This window comes from Sylvia atricapilla, chromosome 13 (assembly GCF_009819655.1).
Source record: "Sylvia atricapilla isolate bSylAtr1 chromosome 13, bSylAtr1.pri, whole genome shotgun sequence".
In the NCBI taxonomy this organism is placed as follows: domain Eukaryota; kingdom Metazoa; phylum Chordata; class Aves; order Passeriformes; family Sylviidae; genus Sylvia; species Sylvia atricapilla.
The window spans coordinates 11,036,800-11,058,389 of record NC_089152.1 but is presented as its reverse complement, the minus strand read 5'-3'; the positions used below and the strand labels follow the sequence as shown (position 1 = coordinate 11,058,389).

At 44.4% G+C, this 21,590-nt stretch overlaps 1 protein-coding gene across 7 annotated transcripts in view; it reads left to right on the top strand.

Annotated features, from left to right (window-relative positions):
• Nucleotides 1–2,112: 2,112 nt before the first annotated feature.
• Nucleotides 2,113–21,590, top strand: part of SEMA6D (semaphorin 6D) — a 29,009-nt gene continuing 9,531 nt past the window's right edge. For 4 of the 7 annotated variants that reach the window (XM_066328426.1, XM_066328424.1, XM_066328425.1 and 1 more), the window contains exons 1-8: nucleotides 17,907–18,646; nucleotides 19,030–19,141; nucleotides 19,728–19,788; nucleotides 19,902–19,964; nucleotides 20,051–20,152; nucleotides 20,373–20,463; nucleotides 20,741–20,860; nucleotides 21,311–21,399. In XM_066328426.1, the coding sequence (XP_066184523.1) occupies nucleotides 18,343–18,646; nucleotides 19,030–19,141; nucleotides 19,728–19,788; nucleotides 19,902–19,964; nucleotides 20,051–20,152; nucleotides 20,373–20,463; nucleotides 20,741–20,860; nucleotides 21,311–21,399 (942 nt within the window). In that variant the 5' untranslated portion in view covers nucleotides 17,907–18,342. Of the gene's footprint in view, nucleotides 2,195–17,906; nucleotides 18,647–19,029; nucleotides 19,142–19,727; nucleotides 19,789–19,901; nucleotides 19,965–20,050; nucleotides 20,153–20,372; nucleotides 20,464–20,740; nucleotides 20,861–21,310; nucleotides 21,400–21,590 lie in introns of those variants that run through there. The other 3 variants (XM_066328428.1, XM_066328427.1, XM_066328422.1) reach the window with 2 other exon arrangements.

Below are 21,590 nucleotides of genomic sequence, written 5' to 3'. Positions count from 1 at the left end.
CAGAAGGAGATTTAAACCATATCCATCTTTCATCCTGATATATGGAAACCTTGAGTCAGCTTGTGGGTGGGAGATATTGCGGGGAAGAAAGGTCCCTTCCCACAGGCTGCCCTTCTCAGAGCAGAGGGGAGCACACAGCCACAGCCCAAGCAGCGCCAAGGGCTGGGCATCCGAAGCCCCCGGGGCAGCAATAACCGAGCCACATCGAGGAGTAATTTCTACATGGCAGTCACCAAAGGGGTGCATTGAATGAAAATATAAGTGGCTCTTCCAGTACTGCAGTTTTCCTGGCTGGCAGTACCATCAGGAGTTTCAAAAGCCAAGGAGAAAATCCCACATTTTTAACGCCCTGGTGTGGGTAGCCTGCACCTAGGCACCCATCCGTCTCCACCATAAATCCCCACCACAGTGGGTCTGCTCCGAGTGTCTCACTTCCAGTGCAAAGGCCACAGAGCTATTCTGTGAAACAAATCCTTCTTTTGGAAGCACTTTCAGCTTTTTTCTCCTGAGGCTGCGATTCGATTCTTAACCAAGTGAGCAGTCTCTTTCGCAGCATTTTCATGCACTGTGCAAATTTTGATGCTTTTCAGATTAGGGCTGTTCATGAGAAAGAGAAAATACTGTCCTTACACCTTTAACCAGGCAGCAGCTCCTGGGGTGCCACATAGCTGTGCTGTGTTCGCTGTGAGGAAGCCCATAATGATCTTGCCTTTAGCCTGTCACCACTAGGAAACATCAGACAGAGACAGCCAAGGGACTGAGTTGCCAAAAACGTCCTATTCCCATGGCTGGGAGATTTTGTTGGCACCATCTCTAAAGAGAATTTACTATGGGCCAAATCCTGGCGCCCTTACTTAGATGAATCAGTTCTCAAGAGGCAACGCTCCCACTGCGAGTGGTGCGTGCATAAAAACCTGCCAGATCAGCCCAAAATACTGCCTGGGAGTATCAAGTGCTTGTCTTCCAGAGGGCTAGGAGTGCTGTGGGAAGCAACCAGCCCAAGGCTTTGCTGTGGAGACAGTGCTCAGCTAAGGGGCAGGAATTTGGGAACTGCGCATGAATGAAGGATATATTCCCCAGCAAAAATCTCTAAATTGCTTTTACTTGGAATTTTTCTCATTTCCCATGGAACAAACACAGAGGAAACAGTTTGGCAAGTAATCTTTTTTTTTTTTTTTTTTGTTCCCTTGCAGGGCCATCCAAAATACTCCATGGTCCTTTAAGCCTTAATTAATTTATCTTTCACGTGAAGAAAAATGAATTAGTGACAGCTATTTCCTGGACTTCATTTCTGGGATTAAAACCTTTTGTTTCTGGAATATCTGAGGGGATTTTGGACAGGCATTTAAAAAGATGTCATTTCAAGGACATCCCCCCCAGCACCACACGCGAAGTACTCGTCCGCAAAATCGAGTCTCATTAGCCTGCAAAATTGCATTGCTCGCAACGGCTTTTTCTTTCCAAACAGAAATGAAAATTTCTGTCTTAAGAAGCGAAGGCGGCGCCGGCGATGAACAAAACAAATTCTCGATGGCTTCGCCCCAGCTGTTTACCTCCGCGGCCTCGGGGCGGGGGCAGCTCTGCCGAGGCGGGCTGGGAGGGGTAAAACTACGGGCGAAGTTTGCCCGAGCTCCGCGCAGCCGGCCGGGCCCGGGGCCGGTGCCGGTGCCGGGGCGACGCCCGGCGCTGCCCGCGGCGGGGGAGGCGGGGGGCAGCGGCCGGGGCGGTGCCGGTGCCGGTCCGCCCCCGCCACGGCGCGACTTCCGCCGCGGGCCGCGCTCCCGGTGCGCTGACACCGAAAAGTTGTCCGCGCTGGCGGCGGGGAGCGGGCCGGGGCCCGCCGCGGCGCCGGCGACGGGACGCGCGGCGAGGGACGGGACGAGGGAATAAATCCGTTCGCGGGAGGTGGAGGCAGGGGCGGGCTCTCGGCCCCGGGGCGCCTCCCCCGCGCCGCCCCGGCTCCCAGCGCAGCGCCGGGATGGGGCGCTCGGCGGGGCACGGCGGGCGGAGCGGGCCCCGCCGGCGGGCGGCGGCCGCGAACAGCGGAGCGGCGGCCGCAGGTACCGGGGAGAGCGGCGGGAGCGCGGCCGCGCTGCCGAGCCGAGCGGGCGGCGTCCGGCGCCGGCCGCACACGGGGCAGCCGAAGCGGAGCCGTCGGGTTTGTCCCCGGCGAAGTCGCCCCGGGGCGCTTGGGGTGAGTCGGGGCTGGCGCCGCGTCGGGGGCTGAGGGGGCTCGGCGCTGCCGGCGGGGCGGGTAGCCTGGCCGGGCGTGATTTACGGGCTCCCCGGCAGCAGCCGGGCGCTGGGAGGCAGAGGGAGCCGCCGTTTCCAGCTCCCCATCAATTATGGATGGAAACAAATACTGGAGTCAGTTCTGAATTATCCCCGTAGCAGCTCCGCGCCCGCCCTCCTGCCGAAAACAATGCTCAGGTGCAGAGCGGGGAAACTTTTTTTTTTTTTTTTTTCCTGGGGGTGGGGGCATTTCATCACTGCAGAAACCGATACAGCTGCTTTCAAGGAGTAATTAGGGTTTAAAACCTTCTTTATTATTTATAAGAATGAATGGAAATGAAAGGTCACACAGATGTATCTAGGTAGGTATTACGCCTGTGTTTTAAAGGGCTGTGGGGTGGTTGTGGAGGGGTTTCTTTTTATGGTTGTTATGTTTTATCTTGTGAGTTGAAAAACGCAGTTAACTGCTTTAGGTTGATGTGTTGAAAAAATTGTAGTTCCGGTGGATATCCCACTTGTTAGCATGAATGTAGCTAGTCTTAAATTAGTGGGTTTCTGCCAGCCTTTCAGTTGTTTCTTACTTCTGGTCAAGATTATGTCTGTATCCCAGGCATTAGCCTGTGAGTAATTTGAGCAAAATTCAGCCCTGTGTGTAAAGTAATTTGTATTTGTATGTGTGTGTGGCTTAGAATACATTTACTTTTGAGCATAGCAGCAGCAATGATGGTTCATAATGCTCACATATGTGGCACTTGCTGTACAGATGGTATTGTAGCTTATCCATGTACACACACACACACGCTTCACACATAATGTGCAGGAATTACAGCAAACTTCCTCCAGAATACTGTTCAGTGCTCTGTAAATGTGTGGCTTTTTTTTTTTTTTTTTTTTTGCCCCTAGTTGTTTCCTTTGGAGGAAAAAAAAAAAGCGTCTTTATCGGGATACCTTTGTGCTTCAAGTTGTTGGTCTTATTAATGTTCCCTAAATATTATCTGAAGAAACAGCTTCCGACTGTCTTAGAGGCATTTACTGCTGGTCTGTTGCTCTCACATACAAATACTTTCACAGTGAATTTTCTGAGGTTCTCTCCTTTTTCCAAGTCCAACAGGAAGCTCATTGTAAAGCTTTGCAATTACTTTTGTAGCAAAAGAGAATAGACGTTTTTCCTGCTTTATTCATGCTATAAAATTGTGTGCACCTCTAAAGTCTACTTCAATTCCTTTCAGTAAATTAAGTTGTATGGAATCATGTTTAATGTAGTAAGTGACGGGCATATTTTGTTATGTTGGCAGATATTATATAAACATTTACTCTGGCTTAGATAAAAACAAATTGCCAGCTTAGTGCTCTGATTTCTTCTCTACATAATCACGAACTTCAACAGTTTTTGTGTGACTAATATAAAGCTTGGTTTTTTGTTTTTTTTTTTTTTTTTTTTTTTTTTTTAATCAGGAAGAAAAAGTTAGTAGTAAGAATTTATTAGGATTCTGAATTATGTAGCTCAGATTTGTTTTCAGAAAGGCAGCCAAAAAAGTATATCCCAGAGGCTCTACGTTGGTTTATTTAACCAGCTTCTCACTTTCATCTGCACTTTTAGTTACAGTGAACCTTCCTCCCCCATATCCTGCAGTCTGTCACTACCTGTTCTCCTTTATGGTGAGATGCAACAGAGATAACATCATTTTCTAAATGTGCTTTGTGTGATGCAGGAGTGTGTGCCAGGAATACAGTGATGGCCCTGTCACAGCTCTACAAACCAGCTGTATGGCTGCGGGTTTTCTCCCCCCAGCCTCTCGCGCCCTTTGAGCTGGACCATCTGAACGTTTCTGGGAACGGCTGAGCTGAGCTGACTGTTAGAGCAGATACTTTACCCCGTGGAGCCACCATAACTTTGCTGTCTATTTATGAAGAGCACATAAATAGCTAGGATGCTTAATTGACTCTAAGTTGATCTTTGATCCATTGGGCCTGTCATGAGAGGTGTGTGAAGGAAAACACTAGCTTGGAAGTTCAGTTCAAAGTGTATGTTAGGCATCTGTAATAATGTATTTTCTGGCCTTACTACAGGTGATCACGTTCAGATTTCAGTTCTGGATTTTTATGTGTTTTAAATTATTTTTAAAGCATTAGTGTGGTTAACACAGGACTCAGTATGCCCTGAAGTCAGGTTAGCCCAGTTAGCTGGACACAACCTGCATGGAAATGCCGAAATGCTCTGTTTGTTTCTTCTTCTGAAAAATAAAAAGGAATTTGAAATCTGAAGTCAAATGGAGAATACGGTCAGTTTTCATCAGGTGTAGAAAAGTGGTATGACTGAGACTGTTTCAGTTCTAGACTTTCTTTATAAGACAAAGGAAACAGTTCAGCAGCTTCTATGTCTGTATAAGCTTAAGTGGAGCTTACTTACGTTGCAGTGTCTGATATTTTTCAAGGCTTAGACTGTGTGTTTGCTTACTGAACAGAGGAGATGATGGTTGATTACATACTCATATGATAAACATACCTCTAATTCCAGATTGATAAGATCAGATACCTTTCCACTTGATAAAGTAATAATTTGCTTCACAAGTAATTAAGAAAAGATGGAATAAGGCATATTACTGGCATTGGGTAGTACAAGTTATTTTCAGTCTTAGCAACTCTGTATGTAATTAAAACAGTTCAAATGTCGCTTTCGTCAAAACTGCTGCTCGAACAGATGATCCCTTCTTATGCATCCGATAAGCTACTGCAGTTACTGTTAAAATCCATCTAAGCCATTTTATTAAGCTGTTACTTGTTCTGTGAATAGCTGCCAGCCTTAAGTTCAAGAGAAAGTGGGTTCTGATTTGTTCCCGTGTCACATGGAAGAGGTGTGCAGTGAGAATAGTATTACTGCCCTTTCGATGATGTCTGTGGAGCTGTGTGTGTTGTCTGCCATAGCCTGCTTTCCCTCACCGTGGCTTGACAGTAATTAGAGTACAGCTAATATCAGAAGTTGATTCCATTTATTCAGACAGGAAGACTGTTGAATTGTCCCACTTCCAAAGTCAAATGTTTGTGTTAACCACAGAGATCAAATCCGTAGTGCATATATACAACGTATGAGTAGTATTTATTTCCCTAACGTTTCTATTCCATTCGGCTTTTGTTAACTAACCCAGATTAGCATTTTAACAACCCTGAAGTGAACTTCTGCCATTCTCCCTGCTTGGACAGTGTGTGTAGACCATCCATCATCCTGTCCTTGGCCACAACAGGCTACTGGCTCCATAACCATTTGGAGCTACACAGAAACCACCCGACTGTGAACAGCACAGCTGGCTACAGCAATTTTTTCTTCCACGCCACTGGCAGCATTGTCTGGCTATGGTAACTAAAGTTAACATCCAGAACGTGAAGTTTCTTTCATTCTGGCACCGCTGCCCAGCCCCACTGCAGCTCAGTGTGCACACCTGCAGAAGGAAGGGCTGCAAAATATCTGGGAGGAGTGAGGCAACCGCTGGACTCTTGCTTTGCAGGGCTCCAGTCTGGAGACAGCAACCTGTTGTTTGGAGTGGGATGGCATTAACTCTGTCCGTACTTGAGGGGGAGCTTGCTGGCTGAATCCTGTGTGCACTCAGTGTGCAGATTGGGGTGTGCTTGGGAAGCGCCAGCTAAAGAAACAGAACTTGCCGCTTTAACTTAGCCACACAAACTGCCAAGGAGCACAGAAAGAAATGGAGGATTTCGGCTGTGTATTTCACACATTCTTGTAGAAGCCTTTTTAGTTCCACAACGGAAACCATGTGATTTCACAGGATCTGTGCCCAGACTCTAATACTTGCTACAGATGCTTTCCTTGGTTTGTTTTGCAGATCTATGAATGCAATAGGAAAAGTTGTTACAGGATTTGTTGTTTTAATTCTGATGTGTGCTGTGAATGGCAGGTAATCACCAGGTGAATGTACTTGTGACTCTCTGCTGATTTTACTTGTTGGGATTTTTGCATAATTTAAATAAATTGGCCTGGCATGGCTCTGTCATGTGTGAGCCACTGCTTTCTTGCTAGAAGAGAACTTTTGCTTTCAAGAGCAAAGGAGGTCAAGAGGTATTAGTGGGAAGGGAGGGGCTTGGTGGGAGTGGAGGAGCAAAGAAGTGGTGGTGAAAGAGGAGGAGCAAGGTGCTCAGGCAAGCAAGTAACATTTGTTCTGTCCAGAATGGTTACAAACCTTGTAAACTAAATCAGTCCCTGGACAGCTTTGATTTATATTCTCACACAGCGGAATGGCCTTGGTCTGCCTGACCTTGGTAACATAACAGAGGTTGTATTTGCACACAGAGACTCTTGGTGCAAAAAGGTTTGTTGTTGCCATTACTTTTTTTTTTTTTTTACTGTTACATCTAAGAGCCAAATTGTAGCCAGTTTTCTAATTGGATAGGCACTGGGAAAAGACAGAATGAAAGGTAAGGGTCCTGTTCCCACAGTGGATGATTTAAAAGAGATGGCAGATGGGTCCAGTTGGGCAGTGGCCTCTAGAAGCAGAAGAGCCATGTTGACCTGCATAACCAGCAGCTGTGCTGGTGCACAAGCCACCTAAACACAGCTGAGCTCATGTGTCAGGGACAGGGGGCACACACACTTCGGCATCACAGGCAAAGGGGAGCTTTGAAGAGGGCCTGGGATGAGAATGAGGAGTTAATTGGCAGATGCGTGGCAGGGGGCTCTTCAAGTGTGTGAGGGACAGCGGGGAGGCAAACACAGAGTTGCTCATCTAGAAAGGTAACGAGTGAGTGCTGGGGACCAGCATCACAGACTGGCTGCCCACCAGCAGTAGGAGTGAAACCTCAGAAGAGCTGAGAGCTGATCAGCTGGTCATTCAGCTATTACTGCAATAATAGGCTTTTCTTAATGCGAGCTACATAGTTCATCTTTTTTTACCAAATGGTCGTGGCGGCTGGGACTCTGCTTTCTCGAGCAGCGATAAAGTACCAGCTCACACCTATGCTGGGTAGGGCCCTCCTCAGAACTTTATTGCAGTGTGAAACAAAAGGTATTTCCCTCAAGTGCTGCTGCCTCGCTTCCCAGGCATGTGTATGGGCACTGGCGGTGGGCAGGGACTGCAGCACCAGCACAAAGTGTTGCTGCTATTTCTGTGTCTGTCTATCATGACAGATGCACTTTGGGGTCGATAGAAAATCTTCACGCTTGTATGTCAAGCTGTTTATGCTGTGCCTCCATTTAGGTACCCCCTTCCCATGTTGTGTGAACCCCTACGTGCCCCATCGGGCTGTGTAACCATCGAGTTTTGGGAGACCACAGAGAAGAAAAATGCCTATTTAATTTACAAAAATCCTTCATGTGTAGTTAAGGCTGCAGTATTGAAATTTTAGATGGCACTTGAATGTAGCCCAGCATGAGGGAGCATGACTCTGCCACGATTGGTGTGATGGTAGCCAAAGCAAGAAAGGGCTGTGAAGGCAGTGTGTGTTTCCTGAGCAGCTCTCAGGAGTGAAATACCAGAGCACTGCCTGGTGGGTCAGTGGAAACAACTTGAACCAACCAACCTGGGAGGCAGGAGAGGGCCCTCTGGCTCTCTTTGACAGTTGTCCAAGAGCCAGCTTTGGCACCCCTTGCAAGTATAGCTCTTTTGTGTATCGCCACCTGGGGACGAGTGCCTGAGAGAAGGGAACGGATAACAGAGGAGAAGCAGTAGTGGGAAAGCTGTCAACAGTGTGTGAACAATGTCCCCAGGTGTCTCATGAAAGGAGTAATAAGGGAGGGGGGAAATAATCTTGCAGAGTTGAATGGTTTCTTTCAATTTGCAAACTTCTCTCTGTGACAGTTTCTTTAACCCAGCACGTGTTTATCGAAGATTAACACCGAAAAGCCAGTAATTTGTTTTTGCTCAGTAAATCATATTTTCTTCATAAAGTAAATGCTGTGTGGGTATTTTTAGCATTATGTAGGTTTTTTCCCTGATGATAACCTCAGACAAAAATAATCAAATCTCATGCTTTGGGGATTAATCTGATTTCCTGCAAGGGTATGGATAGAATTTTTTTTTTTTTTTTGTCTTGCGTACCACTATACAGGTTTTACTGTGAGAGTGGATTATGGCTTTTCCTCCTCCTAAAGCATCAGGTTTTCATCCTCACCCAAAACATAACACTGCTCATGGCTAAATACTGCTCTTCAGCAGCAATCTATGCCAGCACAAACCTAAATGTTTGGTGCAGATGGGTAAGAAAAATAGACCTGCAGACCTAAATAGTGTGGAGATAGGTATGATTATCTTGTCATGTTGTTACACTGGCCAATATTACTAGTGACAACCCAAGGATTTAAGGAAACATTGTAATTGTGTTGGGGATCTGGGGAGGCTGGTGTGGAAGAGAGAATGGGACAGGCTGTAATAGAAATCTTTAAAGCCCTAAGTCTCCTTCCCTGATTTGGCACAGATTTCCTTCTGACCTTGATTCAAGCACTTGCAGTCCATATGTTACTGATTTGAATATTTTTTTTTTAGATTTTACTCTGAAAGGTCTGATCTGTGACTTCTCTGTGTCTCACTAGTCAAAATGCCAAAGTATTGTGATGCCAATATTTCCCTTGTGTTGCAGAGTGAATGTTATCATGAGGTGATGGAGCCCAAGTAAAAGAGAAGGGAGGGCTGGTGCCCAGCATGGCTGCATCCAGTTGCAAACGCTGCCATGGCTGGGCTCTGCAGGCTGTGTTTGCTCTGTGGAAAGTGGGCAGTTCTGTGGTGCAGAGTTCCCCAAATCAGCACAGGGATGTGCCCAAGCTTGGGACCCCGAGCAGAGAGAGCCGTGGCTGCACATTTCACCAGTCCTGTCTCGAACCCCTAATGGCAACAAGTAAATGTGGTTTACCTTACTGCATTTATATCAGTTTAATAACTTCAACAGGCTGCAGGGCCAGGAATCAGCCAGATCAAATGCTGCACTAATGCATCTGATTTCTAAATAAATAAAAATGAAATTTTCACCACTACTCTGCATTTCTGGTAAGCCAGGTCCCCATAAAAGACCCTCAGCAAAGGCACCTCTCAAGGCGTATCCCTGTCCCTCTGACCATCCCCAGGGTTTCACAGCATGAGCACCAGTGTTCTCCCCCTCCCCTGTGAATATGTATATACATACTTTTACAAATACACACTTGGAGACTACAAAGGCAGCAAATGTGATAATGTGATCCAACTGTTCAGTGCTAGGCTAGAAAGAAGTATTTTTCTGCCATTATGTGAAAATTTAGCGTGACTGGAACAGAGTCTGCATTTGATTAGGCAATTTAAGAAATGGAAGAGACTTCATACTGTAGGGCAGTGCTGCAAAACAATTGCTCGGAACATGTTCTAAAATTGGTTTGCCTTCACCAGATTTCCATGTGTTTCTGCACAACATCTCAAATGAAAGTATGAGCAGTCACGTGGCAAGTGACAACATTTTGGTATTATGGTAAATAAAAGCAGCAGTTTAAACAATTTCTCCAAATCCTGACAAGACTAAGATTAAAAAAAAAAAAAAAAAAAAAAAAACCCAAGAAAGCAAAACTCTCTATTTACTGCCAGCCTGGGAAAGACATTTCATAACACATCCTTTTACTGGTGTAGTTAATCTTTAATCGTAACAAGATAATAGTAATTGTTAACTTTGAGCTCAAGGTTCCTCCAGCTTTTCATGCCTGTGTTTTGTACATGTCATTGATGGTGCCTAGGAAAGGGGCAGGGCACATGCTTTGCATGTATAAATAGGTAACTGAGTGGCCAGCTACCAGATTTGTCCCTGCAGAAAAACCAAGACTAGTTAAAAATGTGTTGTTCCCCAGTCTCTGTAGGCTGCAGTCTCAGTATTCCTGCAGGCAAGGCTGGCTGACCATTCCAGCCCTGAGAATGGCATACTGAGAATACCAGCACAGTGTTCAGGATCTCTCATGTGCTTCTTGCCTGTTGAGTCCTCTGCTGTCTCTCCCTTTGCATTTTCCGCAGCCATTTACTTTCTCTCTGAAGTGAGAGCAGTGACATGCAGCAGCCTTTTCCCCAGCAGCAGCAACTCAAGCCAGCAATGCTCCAGCAAGGCACAGTGATCAGATGCTGGAGGGATGTTTGTAGCAGGGGAGAGCAGTGGGTGGAAAGAAGTGATGCTTTCTGGAGTGAGGTTGACAGCAACATTGTCTGAGGCACAGCCTGTTGAACAGCAGATGTGCCCTTTCCACAGTGCAAATCTCTTTTTCCTCCATCTGCCCTGCTTGTTGGGGCATATTCCTTCCCCCAAACCTCCCTTCCATTTCAAAACATCCCATTCACTTCATCCGGTAGGCAAACCCTGACCTCCTGGGCTCCAGCCAGCACTCAAATGGGCAGCACTTATCTCAGGATCAGGGCTGCAGCCCTGCTCAGGGGGAAGGCTGCTTAGACTGCTTTCTGCCGGGCTGGGAGACAACAGGGCTGGCAGACAGCAGGGCCGGGGTGCTGCCAGCAACTCCCTTGGCTGTGGCGTCAGCTGGACTTGTGCAAGTTGTGCTTGAGACCTTCATTATGTCCTCACCTGCAAGTACTGGTTTATACCTGTCTCAGAGTAACCTTATCAGATGATGCTTAATCATGCTGAAATGAGTGGCAGTTTTGCTATGTAAATCATGTTCTGCAGGCTTCCAGGAAGAACCCTGACTTCCTTCACTTCCAGCACTGACCCATACTTGTAGCCAACCCTCCTACAGGAAAGAAAAGTGATACTTTGATCTAGGTTTTGTTTCCAGCCAAGAGAGGCAGTTTGGGTCTTACTGTACCTACATCCAAGCCTGTATGTACTTTGGGAGGTAATTAGGTCTTTGCCATTATGGTTTAAGGAGTTCTCCCTAGTTTTCAGGATAAAAGTATTTTGGTCAAAAACATTAATCAAAAGCATCAGACACCTCTGACAGAACTGGGAGCTGGAGGTACTCAGGACTTCACCCTGATGAGCCACAGCTGATCTCCCCAGCAGGGTGGCTTTGCTTCCCTCAGGTTGGGGTCAGGGCAGGGGTAGGAGTTCCTGCTACCAGAGCTGCCCATGGCCAGGAATGAATGGAGGATCAATGCCCAGAGTGTGGAACAAATGTCACTGTACTGACATTCTCTGCACCAGTCTATGGACACTTCCACAAATAAATTTAGTATATCCTTAGGGCAGTCCCGGTTGGGCATGAGCACTTTAAATTAATGAAATGCAGATCTGCTAAAATGGTGAATCCAGAGCACTGCTTAAGTTAAAGCACCTTGCACTCCATCACTGATAGCCCAGCCCTGGCAAACTTGCAAGGAAAGCATGTCCTGCAGGAGCTTTGCAAACCAGAACAGATTTGACCCTAGATGTGAGCTGAAAGCAGAGGTTGGTTTCAGGTGCAGGACTTTCATGTCACCCTTACAAGGGAAGGTAGTTAACATTCAGTCTCAAAAATTAACTTAAAATAACCATAATTGAGGCAATCATTTACAGTTTGCTCAGCATTTTATTTCCTTTCCTGCTGAAACTATCTGGTGTTCAAGTAAATTTCTGATCACAGGAGAATTTAGCCCTCAAAGTGCTTCTAATCAACCACTAAACACTTGCATCATTAAAAGTCACCCCATCCACTTTGCAAGTTCTGTCAGCTCGTTCTAGAGCAAGAGGGGTGCGCTTGCTGCAACGTTCAAAGCCTGCAAACAACTGAAGTGTAGCTGGCACTGCCATAAGCCAATTAAGATGAAAGCTGTGATACTCACTGGTAGGGTTTCATCACTTTAATATTAAACTATCTTTTTTTACTTAGGCATAGATCAAGAGGTGTTAATGCAGAATCCTTAAAAGAAGTCAAGTATTATCTTAAAATAACAGACCTGTTATTTGCACTTTCATGCTCAATTAATATCTCAGCTCTAAATATCCTAAATTTTTTCTTCAGAGCTGCAGACTTTAAAGTTTTTATAAAAAGTAAGGACGGCTGCATACCGCAAGTTTACATTTGGGTGTACCTTTATAGGACAGAGTTTTTATTACCTATTCATTCATACAAAATCATACTTTGTGTTCCTAAAAGGGACTTCAAGAATTAAGTACCCTTCTTTCATTATAGCCATAAATATTATTCTGTGTTATTTGATAATTAGCTGGAACAATCTGTCACCAAATTCCACAACATGGATTTATCACATCATAGAGAATCTCTAAGATTTGAATGTACACTAAACCTCTGTGTCAGGCATTGCCTTCAGGAGCTTTACTGAAGTCAGCCTTCATTAGAAGAAACACATACTGGAATGACATTAAAAAGAATTATAAAGAAAATCACACTTGCATTGATGCTGGCTATTGTATCCCTGTTTGGGGAGGACTTACCATGCTATAATGCAATTGCATCATTGGAAATCCTATGTATAGATATGACCTAAAATGGGAATCTAATCCCCCGTCTTTCATATCATAAATACTGATACAGATTTTTAAGGCAAATGTTGCATTCTATGTGGAATACTTTCTGGCTTGTAAGCAAATGACTCATCATGCACATTTCACACAGTAAGACATAGAAAAAAAAGACCAAGACAAAAAAATAGAGAAAGGAAAAAGAAATGTTGGCTCTCCCTCTAGAGTTTGAGGCACCAGACCCTGGGCCATGTTGATCGTATATTTTGACTCAGAGGGTACAAGAAGGCTCCATTTTTATATTTTGATTACCAAAACACACTTTGGTCTGGTTCCCCCAGTGTGTGGCTCTGCTCTGGAGGTATTTTATTCCAGTCACAGCAGGGACTAGGTGCTATTCTGGGTGAAGGTTCTGGTGCATCTGTGGTTGCCAATGTGCACATTTCTACAAGTCTATGGCACCCCTGAAGGCAGTCTGTACCACCTTCATATATTTTCTTCTGAGTGTTTTATCTTCTGAAAGGATTGACGTGGTCAACAAACCGAAATTGAGCAACACTCTCCCCTTCTGTACTCTGCACTCACTGGCGAGCTGTGTTCTCTCTGCAGCTGCCTCAAGGAGCTGAACTTCTCCCACCTGGCAGCAGTTACCATCAGCAAGTAAACTCAGGTGCAAATCCTTAACCCTCTACAGCAGAGTCACTGCCGGCAGGCTTTTAACTTCATGAAGCCCAGAACTTGAACCCTACCCTTTTCACGTAGTGTTTTTTAACTGCTGTTAGTAGACCATAAGTGATTTGTACATCAAAAGATAATCCCTGAGGCTGCAGTAAACAAGATCTTTAACCTTTCTACACTAGTCCTTTGCATCAAAAAAAAAAAGGGGGGGGAGAGGTGCTAAACACAAGTAAGTTCCTATTCAGCCTTTTTTTGTGCGCAGATGGGACCTGTGACTTGCTGTAGCCTGGCCAACAGATCTTTGTTGCTTGAGTGTTCTTCTGGTTAAAGAGCTTTAAGGCACTGCTTTGGCCAAGGGCTCAGTGCCCTGAAGCCTCTGTCCAAGGGTGTCCTGTGCCCCTCAGGAGGGCTTGTCTCAGGGGCTCAGTGGGAGCTGCTGGGGTTGGCACAGGATCAGCCTTGCTCTGTGTCAGGAACTGAAGTCTCAGCTCTAGGCCCTGAGAAACTTGTTGAACATCTGTGAACAAGCAGCAGTAAAAGATTGTTCTGTTTTGGCTTAACTTTTATTATTAGACTGGTTTCATGCTCAAAATTTCAGAAGGTACCATCTGAGAAGCACTAGTCAGTGCCTTTGCACTAATTAGTGCCCTCAGGGAAACATTTGCATGCAGGAAGAAACAGAGGACAGCAGGGATTTCCTGATTTGTCCAAATCCAGTCAGCTGGGATTGTGGGAAACCACATCAACATAAATTGACTAGGCTCAGCATATTACTAATCAATTCTGCCTGTCCCTCCTCAACATTATGGCCAACTTGTACTTCAAAGCACAGCGGGGATCCTTGGTCTCACCCGAGGGAGGCTATCATTTACCTGTAGTAAATGACTACATCACCTTCCTCCTCCACCTCAGACTCACCTGACGCTGGTGGAGGAGGAAGGTGATGTAGTCATTTACTCAGCTTTTATTATTCCAACCCTTTCCTCCATCCCTTGCCAAACCCTCCACGAGTGAGCGAAGTTTTAGGATGTATCTTTTGTTCTGACCTGTCTTGAACTTGAGCCTGGATTTGCTGTACTGCAGTCCTGTCTGTGCTTAGCATTCTGAGAAGCGTTTATCGTGTTAAGAAAATTTTTAAGAATTTTTTTTTTTCAGTAAGTAGAAACTATTGCATCAGTCTGGTTTGAAGCCATTTTATATGTTGCTTCTCCCCAGCTGGCTGAATGCCCTTTCCCTTCCCCCTTCTCTTTTACGTGGCAGTGCACGGAAAGATGATTGATGGAGCGTCACCAGCACGTTGTCAAAGGCTGGAATAGATTAATGGGCAAGAAACACCAGCCTGTTCCCCTTCATGTGTGATTGTTTGAAGGCAGGCTCATATTTTAGCAGAAATTATATCCTGCTTCTCTGGATTCCCCCAATCAGGAATTGAAGGATGGGGTTTCTATCTGAGATTGAAAGGTGGTGGCAGCCACAAAGAGCCGGTTTATTACTTGGGACAACTGCCTGCCTCCCATTTGACCAACAGCATCTCCCTGAGGCCTGTTTCAGGCAGCCTGCTCGCCTCCTTAACAAGGTGGATTTTTGCCACCAGTTAACATTTACACCTCTAGTCCTTTCTCCTTGCAGACACAACTCATTATGGCATAGGCCACGTGGCCAGAGGAGCTCTGATCTGTAAGTAGCTTTTCACCTGAGGGACACTGGTCAGTGTGTCTCTGCTGCAGGGAAGGAGCACATCTGACCCCAAGCAGCTCAGAACCTTTGAAAAAGCTTTTTTGGTGGTTGGCCTTGGTCACAAATTCAGCCTTGATCTGTGCCTCAATTCCCCAGCTGCAACACAAGGATAGCAATATGGTAATTTCCAAACATTGCAATTGCCATGGATTGTTTTCTAACAGAAATGCTAGGAATGCAATTTATAAGAGAAATTAATCAAAGACTGGGCTGAATCCTGGCAGGGGAAAATAATCAAACCCAGAGTATGAATGTTTTCTGCATTTTCTTGAAGGTAGACATTGCCAGCATTTCATAATCAGCTATTCCAGGCCCAGCAGATATTTCAGCTTTGTTATTTGTAGTCCCCAGTAGTGGCCTCCACTGAAAGGTTTGAATGTGGCAGGAATTGCGACTTTCACACTTGTCTATCTGTGTCTACCAGAAGGCCACACCTGGCTGTCATAAACCCCTGCTCCAAGGGCTAGATGGAGCCCATTTTTCTGATTACCCAGGAAACAGCTGTTCTTCCCAGTTTATTCTCTCTTCAGTGGTTCTGATCTCAAGCCTGTGTCCAACCAGATAAAAGCTGTATTTAAGAGCCTCTTGAAGCAGGTGCATTTTCTTTTCAAATGTAGCTGGAAAGCATTGCTACTGTTAATATTCTTTTAATAAGTCTACAAGCAAAATAATAAAGATCTGTACTTGTTGCCTGGCTGGTGAGAAGTGATTACCTGTGGTTTGCTGATCCACTGCAGCTCTCTGTCTGCTTTGCTTTCTTGTCGTGACACAGGTCTGTGCTTCATGTTGGTATTTTCTTTGATAGAGATTTGTGGCAGATGATGTTTAGTTAGAAAAGATTGCTGAACATAACTATTCCTGCCCTGTACATTCTCAGAGTTCATCTCTGGAGTATCCTGAGATGTTTGAGGGGTTTTTGGGGAAGACATAAATGTGAATCTATTTCTGCTCTGGATGCAGCCTCTGGGGAAACACATCCTCTGGATTTACATCTACAAAATTCACATTTTTTTAGGGAGTTTGATACCCAGCCTGAAATTTGAATCTGTTTGAGAGAACTGATATTTTGTTTACCTGGCATTTCAGTTGTTTCCTGTTTGCTTTTGTGACAGTTTGCTGCATTATTGGCCATGATAATCATGACATAAAAACAAGTTGCCGTTTGACAGTTGTGACCTAAAAACAGAAACAAGTTGCCCTTTTTTCTGCAGCCATTTCCTGGAGTCCAGAAATCAGTATCTGCCTCTGTAAGGCAGGTTACACGGAAGTTTTGTAATTGTCACTCCAGTCAGTTTGTCCCAGATGGAACACTGGAAGGAAAAAGAAACTTCCTATTACAAGCCCCTGCATGGTACAGGTGGAATTTGTACAGTTTGTATGTTGTGTGCAATTTGAAGCCAGGCCAGGGTCTCTTTGAGTCCTGATGTGGGCCACAAGCAGCCTCATCTTCTATGCTGACTGCAGCCGACATGTCTGGGAGAGCTTCTTGTTCTTTGGCAATTTGTATTCATTTGTTCTCCAAGAAAACAAGGCTTCAGGGAGGACTTTTACTAAGCACCTTATAGATGTTACTGTGCACCAACTCCACATGCAGTTTATGTGTCTCCCTGTTCTCTTTCACTGGAAAAGGAGTGGGCTGGATATTTGGAGCCTTTTTTTCCTTACAAAAAGCACCCCCCTCCCCCCCAAGAAAAGATTGTGTAAGCATTAATGATTTGTTATTGTGTCTGGGAGCCACAGTGCTGCAGGACTTTGCTGTAATGGTGCTTTCACAAGAAAGAACTAATTTGACTAACTTTATTAATTCCAGTTTGTTTTAAGTTTGCTCATTAGTAATTTAACGCAAGATGCTTCAGCTGAAGAGGCCATGTCAGGACAAGGAAGAGCAGAGGGAAAGTGCCAGGAATCATTAGTGTTTATTAACCACTGCACTCATCAATCTTGACTAAGAGCACAGCCCATTCGTTCTGGACTGGTGGACTGAGATACAGAAATATCATTAACAGTGGAAAATGCTTCTTTCCAGGTCAGTCTGCAATGGGCAGGCATCCAGACAACACCCCCACCCCCATGCCCAAGTGTTCCCAGCCTTTCAGCTGGTCTCCTCACAGTCCAGCCTGAACTGACAGCTCAGCAGCCTCTGGAAGGAGGAAGCCCTGCCCCTAGCCAGCCATAGCATCAATTAACAAATACAGCATTTTCGCCCCCCATAGGCATTACTGAAAGGTTAAGTGTTGTTATGAAGGGGTTTCTTTAATTGCTTTTCAAATTATTAAATGATTAATACTTTTGTGCTTTGCTGGATCAGGCCTGGCACTTTGTGTTGGCAATATGTTCTTCTCACTAAAAGTCTTCAAACATTAAAATGGAATGGTTTCTCTTTTTTTCTGTTTAGACAAAGCATTTAATAAGCAATTTCAGCAACTGCAAGGCACTGAGCTGATGACTCAGAGCTCTGACCTGTGAGCTGGGGCTGAATGAATGCTTCCAAAAGGTTGGAGGAGGGAATAATATTACATTTGCCAGATTTCTAATGAGAAATATGACCCCTGCCCAGTCCACTTGCAGTCATTAAAGATCACATTTCACTTTGAGATGTGTTTTCTTGCATCCTACCCAAATTGCAACTTGAGTAGTTACATTCTGCTCACTAAAATATCCCTGTGGTTTAATTGAAGAAGTTATGTTTCCCTTCCCCTCTTAAAAGCTTTGTTGTATAATGTTGTGGTGCTGTCGTGATCTGTGCTGTCTGATCTACAGAGCACACACACACAACCCCCAGGTGGAAGCCTCTGAAACCTTCAGCAGTAGGAAACAGAATGAGGGGGGAAATGGCATCTTGGGTAGGTGGTTCAACATTGCATCCCCATTTGAGTCTCTTGCCACCCTTGGGAAGTGTGTGACAAGGCTGTCACACTGCAGGGGCAGCATTTTGCATTTACTTTCCTCATGTGTAAGTCACTGCACAAGGCAAAGCATCAGGTGCCTGCTCCTGGGCAGCAGGTCTGTGACAATGGGCCCAGCCTGGAGACAAGCAATGGCATTAAAACACAGCATGGATGTTCAGACACACTGTGTGTGTCATGATGTTTTGTGGATGAGATTTAGGTACTTTATGGGAAAAGGGTTTGTGCTGGATGACATTCGGTGATTGAGGGGATGGAAAGAGATTGCAGTTTAATTAAAATTCTAATCCCAAGTCTGACAATTTTTCTTGCCAGGTCAGCAGCCTGTACGTTCTATTTCTGATTTTGTGAATTAAATGGGCTGACAGTCGTCAGCTTCTTCGGAAATGCCCGTAAATCCAGCTAGAAATTAGCAAACATCAATATGTTTCAGAGCAGCTTGGAGCAGGGCTGTGTCACGCAGCAGTTTCCCATCAATGTCCCCTGCTGCCAGTGCTCCAATCCAAACAAAACGCCTCTTGTGCAGCAGGAAGTGGCTTTGGTGGCCCGTGCTGCTGCAGCCTCACCGCTGTGTCCCTGTTTGCAGGTAGTTGAGCAGTGCTGTCACCTGTCCCCAGCCATGAGGCTCCCCATGCTCTGTGCCTTGGTGACGCTGCTGAGCCTGTCCCGCTGCCGGGCCGTCAGCTTCCCCGAAGACGAGGACCCCATCAACGTTGTGGACTACCACTGTAAGTGATCTGCAAGGGCTGCTAAACACCAGGGAAAAAGTTATAATGTTGATTTTGTTTTTCCTTTTCCCTTGGCCACCGCCACGGGAAATTAAAAAAAAAAAAAACTGATTCTTTTCAAATTGAAATGTGTTTACTGGCTTTGTATCTGTAATAGAACACTTAATCATTTTCTTAAAAAAGCAATCAGAAATACAGCAATAACTTCAGGAAAAAGAACATTTGCTGACATTAGCCATCTTTTCCTCATTTATATTCAAGACATTACTCAAGGAATTTAGTTTAAACCCTTCTACACCTAGTATATACAGCTAATCAATGCCATATATTGATTCTTTAGCTCTATAATCCTGAGTGATGGTGTAGCCCATTTTTACTTGCAGATTCAAGGCAATATCCAGTATTTAGAGGACGCCCTTCAGGCAATGAATCTCAGCACAGACTGGACTTCCAACTAATGTTGAAAATTCGAGACACACTTTATATCACTGGCAGGTAATTTTCGTTCACTCAGTTCATTAGATTAAAATTCTTTTCTCTTCTGGTTTTGCATTTATGTGTAAAATTCATTTAGAAAAATGTGCAGAATATGATAAAAATTAGAATTGGGGCAGAATTTCCCAGAGAAATATACCATATCTATGGCCAGTGCATGAAAATTGGATTTGAAGGCTGCAGTTACTGTAGTTAAGCTTAAACCAATGATCAAATGCTCTTTTCCCTCTTTTATATTACTGCCCTGCCTGATAAAAACCTCTCCTGATCATTTTAAACTTGGACTGACACGTCAGGGCTGCAGGAAGTGAGGATAACACACTTGCATATTTACAGCCCAGGTTAATCCTCAGCAGAATGGACAGACAGGGATGGACAGCTGGACACGGCAGGTGCTGTCTCAGAACCACGCCAATAAAAATCAAAGCCACCTATGAACAACCTTCTCCCATTTGCATTAAACACAGAAAATCCATAAGCACAGAAGTTGCTGATATAACCTAACATTCTGAAAATAGATTTAGTTTATCAAATAAAGAGGCATAGAATTAATGAATTTACTGGTGTTTTTTTACTCTGCAAACAGGGACCAGGTTTACACTGTAAACTTAAATGAAGTTCCAAAATCAGAAGTTATCCCAAGCAAGGTGAGCAGATGCATGCTGGGAAGGGAAGGGTGTTTTCTTTGGTTTTAATGGTTTTTTTTAAGAATTTGCTGTGGCAAGGAATTCAAATGTTCCTTTCTGTTCTGCTTTAACAGAAATTAACATGGCGATCAAAGCAGCAGGACAGAGAGAACTGTGCTATGAAAGGCAAACATAAAGTAAGTATAGCACATTATAGAAAAATGACACTAGTATTTATTATATACATGCAGTTTATGATTAATACATCTTGCTCTGTTTTCAGGATGAATGCCATAACTTCATTAAAGTCTTTGTTCCAAGAAATGATGAGATGGTGTTTGTCTGTGGAACAAATGCATTTAACCCTATGTGCAGATACTATCGGGTAAGAGTCCTGAAGATGTCATTAATCTATTACTGGTTTTGCTTGCACTGGTTATGCCATAGCAAATACATCCAGTGTGCCTGGAAAATGCTCCAAGGTTAAATAAAAACAGACAGCAGCCAATGTGCTGAATTAAGTTTTGTGGAAAGACAATGTTTTGCTTTTGTGCTAGTGCACAAAATAGAAATGACACTATCACCCATTTATTTTTCTTCTCTAGTTGAATACATTAGAGTATGATGGGGAGGAAATTAGTGGTTTGGCAAGATGCCCATTTGATGCCAGACAAACCAATGTCGCCCTCTTTGCTGGTAAGAACTTTTACTTGTAATGAGTCTAAATGATTAATGACACCAAAGGAGACAGAGAGCTTTTAAAGCAAGCACAGGAAAGCTAAAGGTGTCATGGTGCCCCTGATCTTAAATTTTTTAAAGGGCCTCCAAAGGATTAGAAGCTGACCTGTTAATAAATAGGTTACAGCAGTATGGGGAAGTGTGACAGTAAAGAAATGGGGAAAAATACAGGCTAGTCAGAATTCTCTAGATTAATAAAGGCCTCTTAATACCATGTTTTCAACTTCCATTTTAGATGGAAAATTGTATTCGGCAACAGTAGCAGATTTCCTGGCAAGTGATGCTGTTATTTATCGCAGCATGGGGGATGGATCTGCCTTAAGAACAATAAAGTATGACTCCAAATGGATAAAAGGTAATTTGGGGAGTATTTTCCCATACACATGGCAAATGTAATTGCAGTGGCACAGAAGGTCATGTTATTCGCAGCCAGCCTGGTTTACACATATGCTACAATGTCAGCATATACGAGGCTTTCTGAATATTAAAAAGCTGTATAATGCAAAAAAAAAACCAGGCAAAAATTTTGTTAAATGCTTCAATAAACAAATTTGCAGTAACAAAACACCTTAGTTGAAATACAATTTCTGTGGGGCCTTTTTAGAGTCCATTAGTCAATGCTAAAGACTTCAAGTTCATTTAAAACTCCAGTGCACCTGTATTTGGACATCCTCAAGTGTCTGCAAGACTGGAGCTCACATTGGCTGGTGTGGACCTGGGGAGGAGCCACCAAGTCTCACAGTGTCACTGTCGTGTTCCCATTGAGCAGTTCTTTGAAGTAACTTCTCCTTGCCCTTCCTTACAGAACCACACTTCCTCCATGCCATAGAATATGGGAACTATGTCTATTTCTTCTTCCGAGAAATTGCTGTGGAGCACAACACTTTGGGCAAGGTCGGTATCGTCACCGTGAGCGTTGAGTCATAGCAGAAAGAGCTCATCCTAAAACAGCATCAGGAACTAGCACAGTTCATTATAGGAAGGAAGAACTGGGACAAAGCTTGCACAGTTTTACCACGGTTATAATTTACAGGGAGGGAAGATAAAGAGAACTAGAGCAGTGCATTCTTCAACCAGAAAGCTGT